The sequence below is a fragment of the Vombatus ursinus genome, unplaced genomic scaffold (genome assembly GCF_900497805.2).
Source record: "Vombatus ursinus unplaced genomic scaffold, bare-nosed wombat genome assembly UNPS02014841.1, whole genome shotgun sequence".
NCBI classification, from domain to species: Eukaryota; Metazoa; Chordata; class Mammalia; order Diprotodontia; family Vombatidae; genus Vombatus; species Vombatus ursinus.
Genome location: NW_020954619.1, coordinates 46,505,514 through 46,512,943, shown reverse-complemented (window position 1 = coordinate 46,512,943; position 7,430 = coordinate 46,505,514). Strand labels below are relative to the sequence as shown.

The 7,430-nt window shown below is 39.1% G+C and overlaps 1 protein-coding gene across 1 annotated transcript; it reads right to left on the bottom strand.

The window, feature by feature from the left end:
- Positions 1 to 2,831: 2,831 nt before the first annotated feature.
- Positions 2,832 to 5,150, bottom strand: ID2 (inhibitor of DNA binding 2). Its single transcript, XM_027840244.1, has 3 exons — positions 4,681 to 5,150; positions 4,259 to 4,322; positions 2,832 to 3,468 (listed from the first exon to the last, which is right to left on the bottom strand). Exons 1-2 carry the CDS (start codon positions 5,026 to 5,028, stop codon positions 4,266 to 4,268), a joined length of 405 nt encoding a protein of 134 aa, XP_027696045.1. The 5' UTR covers positions 5,029 to 5,150; the 3' UTR covers positions 2,832 to 3,468; positions 4,259 to 4,265.
- Positions 5,151 to 7,430: the final 2,280 nt, after the last annotated feature.

The window sequence follows — 7,430 nt, the reverse complement described above, 5'->3', positions numbered from 1 at the left end:
GGTTATGGTTCTATTGAAGAGTTTTGAAAATACTACATTTTCTCCTGTGGTTTATTAATCTAAGGCAGAAATGCTTGTTGTTGCAAAGATTTATTTGTACTAAACAAACCATGAGTAGCTGCCTTCTCTTTTTAGGCCAGAAGGTGGTGCTCAGGCTCCATCATCTGGACTCCCCTGCTTTGAAGGGTAGGGTTTTGAAAGAAACACAAGATATAATCCAATCCCCTTATTTTGTAGATGAGAAAACTGAGGCCCAGGCAGATGAAGTGACATGTTCAGAAGTAGTTAAGAAATAAGGCTGTATTTATATTCAGGTCCTCTGATTCCAAAACTGGTACACTTAAGAGAAAGGGATAAAGATAGGAATTGGAGCTGTGATTTTATTGGTATAGGGAACTCAGGTGAGGCAAATTCCCTCTTCCAGTGAAGGTTGGCACTTTCTCTGCATCTTATAGTCTTAGAAGATACTGATTTTCAGTCTTAAAGTAGACTAATTCATATTTTAATCCTCAAACCTTTTAAACAACTGATGCCCTGTGACTTACAAGTGCACTGCAATGTCCATTACTCTCAATCCCAGCTCCCCTCAGCATTTTCAAAACAAACTTTGTCTTCTCCTTAAAATTAGATACTTATTTATGAATCAGAAAAGCTACTGTCACACACTCCCCAGCAGGTAGAATTTAGATTGGTTGAGAGTAAGGGAATGTCGGACACAAAGAGTGGCCAGCCCCAAGATGCTCAGCAAATGATGGGGGAAATGTGTAAGTGCAGTATACCAGTTATTATCATCATCTACTTTGGATATATTCCTAGGATACAGGAACTGGTCTAGCTGGGGTTCTCTTTAGGAACACACCTTTTTCCTTCAAACCCAGTAAATGTCCTCAAATAGTGAAGGTAATGGAAAGCAGTATTGGATATTTCCCAAGTTCATTCCTTACCTTGCTGTAATCAACATTTATTGATGCTGTGCTGTGTTCCTAGGGGACTGTGAAAGCAGAGGTAACTATAAAATAGGTCTCATGATATATTGGGAAGAGTTCAAATCTTGACTCTACCACATACTAATTGTATGATCCTAATTAATTTCTCTTCTCTCTCAAAATATTGTCATATAAAAGCAACTGAGAGTAAAATGCTAGCATATGCCTAGTATCAAATGACCTGTATAGAGGAGTACTACAAAAAAGGATTGTGGTGAGAGGTGCTTGCCATAGTCCACAGTCATCGCTTGAACTTTTAGTTTTATTTTTTTTTTTAATCTTACTGATTTATTCTTTGGATGGACCGTTTGCACCTCCTTTTCAGGGCTATTATTTTATAGCCAACTTCTTCACTACCTCACTTAGGCTGCACCTCCCCCAGAGGAGGGTTTTGAGAGAAGTATGAGAAAGAGAGGAAGTGGGGAGCTTCACTTTGTCCAGATGCTCAACATAGAGAATAAGACCAAAGACTTAATGCTGCCTCCTCGGGCAGGAAGAATAGGAATTTCAGAATTGCAATGATATAAAGGAAACCGAATAGCAAACCTTAGTCCTATAGGGAGGAAAAGAGGGAATGAGAATAGTATGGTGACTTAAACAAAGTCCTGTTCAGTCACCCTGCTCTGACAGCTTCTAGCCAGCAGAGGGAAACCGTCTTCAAAAGATAATTATGTGCTCTTGCTAAATAGTTGTAATTTGGATTGATTGTAGCTGGCGTGTAATACAAGGCTTGGTTTTCCCCTTGCATCCCTAACTACTTTTTCTTCTCTCAATTCAAGGCTTCAGCCAGTACCCTGAGTTAATCAATCGCTGGGAACTGGTTTATCCCTAGATTGTGACTGGCACAATAAGAGATCAAACCCAGCTTTCTGGTTTCCCCTTTCAGTCCTTCCTCACCCTGGAGCCCTAAATGGGTGGTAGATTTTGTGTCAAGGGCAAAGAAAGGCAGGCACTGGTAGACTCTGTGGAACCACCCACACACCTGTTCAGTCCAGTGAAAGTGGCCCCAGGTGAGACCTCCTCTAGGGCATTAGGAAACTATAGTAAATGGACTCAAGATTTCATGGTCTCACAACTAGAAAAGGGGGACACAGATAAACCATTATATATTAAATAGCCAGACTGAGTGAGTTAGATGAGGAAGACGAATATAAAGCCTGTTATCATAACTCTTTTTCTTAAGTGTATTATTACAGACTAATTCAATTCTGATGGAGAAGCAAGTCAGTCAAAGAGCAGCCAAAATTTAATCAGTTACATAGCAGAGTTCTTCCAGTTCTTAGTTATGTTAGAGGTTCTACAACTATTTTTTGAAATTAAAAGGCTGTTCACAGATTCTTGTAAATTCAGAAAGGTAGCGGCTAGCCCAACCTTTCTACATTGAAGCCAACTTTATTCTAATTGAAAAATGAAATAGTCTTAGCTCTACAGCTCTTACTAACTTTAGATTAAACTAAAAGGAAATGCCATAACCGCTCAGAACTTAAAATACTAATCACCGGTAAGGATCAGGGGAAAATTCTGAGTGAATTTCTGTAGACTTTACAGTTAACCAACCTTTTGCCCCCCACTAATTTAGGAGTGTGTGCCTCACATATGATAAGGTTTGCTCAGGATCATATTTCCAATCTCTATTAAGAGGCAAGGTGGGAGGAGAGGGGAAGATAAGGTTAAGAATGAGTGAGATTCAAAAATCATGCAGATATTGGGTATTCACTTCAAGCATGTTTTATTAATCATATACATTCTACATAAATTTGAACTTGTATTTATTTGGATTCAATTATGACATAACATAATAAAAATCAAAGCACTGGTCCTCCGAAATAAAGCAGGCAATCACCATTCAATAAACACACTTGATTTATTTTGTATAAAAGGGTTAAGTTTACAACTAAACTTTTATAAAAAGTTTAGCATGATTAAGTACATCATTACACTTTTTGCAGAAATGTACATCTCTGCCACTATACAAGAAAACTCTAATTAAAGAGTTCACAAGGTTTCACTCAATATATATATATATTTATATATAAATATATACACAGCATTCAGTAGGCTTTGTCAAAAAAGGTAATTTCTGACCAAAAGACTTCATTTAAGTAACTGAACACTGGATCCTTCTAGTACTCACGCTCCACCTTTGAAAAAAGGCAAAGTCTGCTTAAAATGGGCAATTCCTTGTGAGTTTTAACGTTTCGCTCCCCATGGTGGGAATAGTATATAAAGAAAACCTTCCGACTGCAGAAAGGGCATTTAAAAGTCTCTTCATAAATAACTAAAATCAGTCCAGGTCATAGAACACGCTGGGGTGGGGGGGTAAGGGTGTATTCATGCTCAATTTTTCTTTCTTTTTGTTTAAAGGTCCATTTAACTTGATGTTGACCTCTCTCATTACATGGTTGAAAAATAAAGTTCAGCGCCTTAAAAGATGCTGTAGAATTTTTGTTGTTGTTGTGCAAAAAAAAAGAGTCGTGAACACCTGCAAAAGATTGAGAGAGGAGAGAGGCATGTTTAGGAGAATGTAACATAAGGGCAGAGATCCGGACAGACTGGCGCCAGGGAGGAAGCCACAGTTTGAACATTTAACCAAACACTCAAAGATTGGGCAAACCCTGGCGTCCAGATGCAACACACACACTGCCTCAAAAGCGCAAATTAAACATTAAAATAGCAGACATTCAGGAGGAAAAACTTCACAATCCAATGTCTTATTTGGATCTCCAAGCAGAGCTCAGAGGCGCCAGTCTGCCTCTTATAGCAATTATTTGATTAGAAACAGCCACTTATTTAACTGATACAGAAGACAATCCCAGATCACCAGATTTCAGGGACAGGACAGTAATCCTCCGTCACCCATAACTCCCAGAAGGGTTGGAGTTTTAGGAAAGAAGAGTCCACCATGGAATTTCTGATAATAAGGTTAATTTCCAGGAAGGTTAACACTTCATATAATCAAAGTAACAACAGAGAACAGCCTGGACAAAATTCCCCCCACAGGCCAACACACATTTCATGTGAGCCACTATCACGGTGAATTACGGACGTGGTTTTAAAAAGGAAATTTCTGTTTGGTCAGCGATGAAACAGGCATTTCCAGGGTGTTAGAAGCCCATTACTTTTGCTGAGATTAAATGAACAGTACTGTCAACAGTGTTCATTTTTAAAGTAAAATTTCAGACACTTTCACAACAGGACCGTCAGAATTAAATGGGGAAAAAGACACCAGACATAACACTTCGCCATTCAACACAGGAGCTACAAACACTCACCATATATTCAGCCACAGAGTGCTTTGCTCTCATTTGACATTAGCTCTGAGGGGAATTCAGAAGCCTGTAAGCGGGGGAAAAAGGGGGAGGAAAGAATGGAAGCACAATGTTAGCATCTAAAACATGAAAACCTTGTAAAGTATTCTTATAGAACTTCCAGTTACAATTTCACAAATCTGTGACAATTCGGATTTACAAACATAGGGTGTAACATCTCGAGAACTTATTAGCAATTTCAGTACCAATTCAATCTATTTCAAGTTATTTTAATTAACAACAACAAAAATACTTAACACTAACCTCCTAATTGTCTCAACAGTGGGGGTGTTAGTGACAGCCAGCACAAGAAATTATCTACGTATGAACTGGCCAAAGAGGGGTGGGGAGGGGGTGGTGGTAGAGAACCACGGGCAGACATTTACCTGTAAGGAAAGGATGCTGATGTCTGTGTTTAAAGTGGTCAGAGGTGTCCTAGAAGATGGATTTTGTCCCGGCCTCTGGTGATGAAGGCTGACAATGCTGGGATGCGAGTCTAGAGCTATTTGCAGGTCCAAGATGTAGTCAATAACATGCTGCAGGATTTCCATCTTGCTCACTTTCTTGTTCTGGGGGATGCTGGGCACCAGTTCCTTCAATTTGGAGTAGCAGTCGTTCATATTGTAGAGCAAACTCATAGGATCGTCCACAGGGGTTTTGCTACGGGATATACCCAGGTTGTGGTCAGAGAGGCTGTTTTTCCTAACAGATCTCACAGGACTGAAGGCTTTCATGTTGGACGCACAGCACAGAAAGAGAGAGAGTGGTTGCTTCTAGCGCTCTGCCTGACAGAAGCAGCCTATCCTCCGTAGCTCTACTCCGAACAGCTCTCTAGGCTCAGAATGAAGCTGGAGGCTGTCGAGGCTGCTTTTATTCTAACACGCTAGGACTACCAAATCCAATTTCTCTCGGCTATTATTGGTGGAACTTGACTTGTCCATCAGGCTAGAAGGACGCTGTCATTGGTGGGAGTGAAAGCTCAAACAACGTTCAGTCCTTCCGCGTTCTAAGCCAATCTTCACGAAGTGGGGGGCGTGGCCAAGGGAGCCCAGCTGGGGTGGTAAATACTGTACGGTTGCCACTGATCCCTGGAAAAGGAGGAAGACTGTAGGCAAGGAGATTAGGCGTAGACGTTTTTAGAAAATTTAAAATGTGCTTTCTTGAATTTTCATCCCAGTGATTAAGTAGTTAGAACACACAAGCCCTGGTGAATTTAAGAATACGGGGTATGTAATAATGGCCTTTCCATACATACCTTTTGAGCTTTTAACTACCTAAAGTTGTAATGACTTAAAAGTTTAGCGTAGGGAAGTGGAATCCAAAGTAAAAAGTAGCAAATGGAATACCATTGAGAAAAAGGAAAAGTATTCCAGCAGTGATAGCAAATAATACTGTCCCTGAAAATTGATGCTTTTAAAGGTAGATGACTGCGCTACGAATGGTGCTCTTTAAAGTACATTTTAAAACAAAGTTGGTAGGCACACATTGATTCTGGTTTAGTTTGGAACGTTGTAAGCTGGAGCTAGGTAGGAGGTATAATTGTAGAAGTGGTGAAATAAAAGTATAACTGAAACTTGGCACTCCGTCCGTAGCCAGAAAGCTCTGAAAACTAGAGCTCTTCACAAAACATTGTTTTCCCTTTGGTAAGAGGGGCTGGGCTATTTTAAATGATCATGTTAATCGGAAGTCATTAAGTAAATTTGCATATTGAAACTACATTTACATACGTTGCCCTTGAAAGCCCGCTGGTCTGCTCCCTCCAGGGTAAGTGGCATACTACTGTAATTAATTATGCACCAATAATTGTTTGTGGCGACACTTCTCCTTGCTCTTGTACTTCATAAGCATTGTGACAGGTAGCTATTCCTATAGCCAAGGATAAGTATCTTCCAAAAGTATTTAAATTTTTTTTTAAAAAGACAGCTTGTTTGCGATTTCTTCTGAATTTTTAAAAACACGTCACTGAATCTAGCCACCGTTTTACTTCAATAAACTCTAATTGAGAAATTGTCTGTACTTACATGTACCGACTAAAAGACAGGCAGGCTCTTACTGTATTTTCAGTTGCTTTATACTACTCCCTCCTATGAAAAGAGCATCTACCTGATTTTTTTGTGTTTTGCAATACAATTTATCTCTTTTGGGTTTGGTAATGAGTTAGAGAAGATCAGTAGTCCTCTGAGAAATGCATTTTAAGCAAATAAGTCTAAAGCTTATCAAATTTGGTGTATTACAAATCTGTACCACACTACCCTGAGGAAGATGAAGAGACATAACTAGTAGTTGTATGCAATATTGTAAACTATGGATACATTCCTCCCAGTCTTCACCACCACCACCACCACCACCAGCACCACCACCACCACCCCTTAATATTGACTTCTTCAGCTGATGCAGGAAGATCTCAGACTGCTCAGTTTTGCTTACAGTGTGGTACTTGAACAGTGTGACTCATTGGTCTCTGAGTTTTTAATCTGGGACTAAACTGTACCTGGAATAATTCAGGTAATTTAAAGTTTTGAGGCTGGGGACGGATGGAGTTGGATGGCTCCTAGTATTGTTGAAATCTGCCACAAACTCAGGCAAGAATTATAAATAAGCAAATTTCAATAAAAATATAAGAGACTAATTCTTCCTGAATCTTTAGTCATTTCAGCATTAAAGTAACAAAATGTTGTCTGATATTAAATCAGGAGGTGATTTATGACCATAGCTTTACCACATTTTACCTCTTTAGTGCAATGATTTAATGCAGGTGTTACTGTCCCATGACTGCCACAAGGAAACAGATTTTTTTGTATTGACACTCTTATAGTGAGTGCAGTCATACTTTTAATGTCTACATGTTTAGATTTCTGAAATTATTATTATTCTTATTATTGTTACTGGACAATGAAATGATGTGAACTTAACATATTCTTAGTTGTTTTCCAAGGACAATTCCTATGTCCATCATAGTCAGCTTCATTCTTGTAACAGTGGTTCAGCGATTTAGGTGTGGAATTGTTGTTTTGTTGTTGTTACCTGAAACGTTGATTAAACCAGTATGCTCCCCAGGTGATCATTTTGAACTCATAGGAAAACTCATATACGCTTAAAATTTTTAAAAAGTTTCTAGGCTGATTTTACAGAACTA

Excerpts from the sequence above, each read along its gene's own strand:
- ID2 (XM_027840244.1), bottom strand. The coding sequence starts at position 5,028 with ATGAAAGCCTTCAGTCCTGTGAGATCTGTTAGGAAAAACAGCCTCTCT. Across the intron at positions 4,323-4,680 it reads TCAGCATCCTTTCCTTACAG|GCTTCTGAATTCCCCTCAGA; the intron begins GTAAATGTCTGC and ends CCCCGCTTACAG.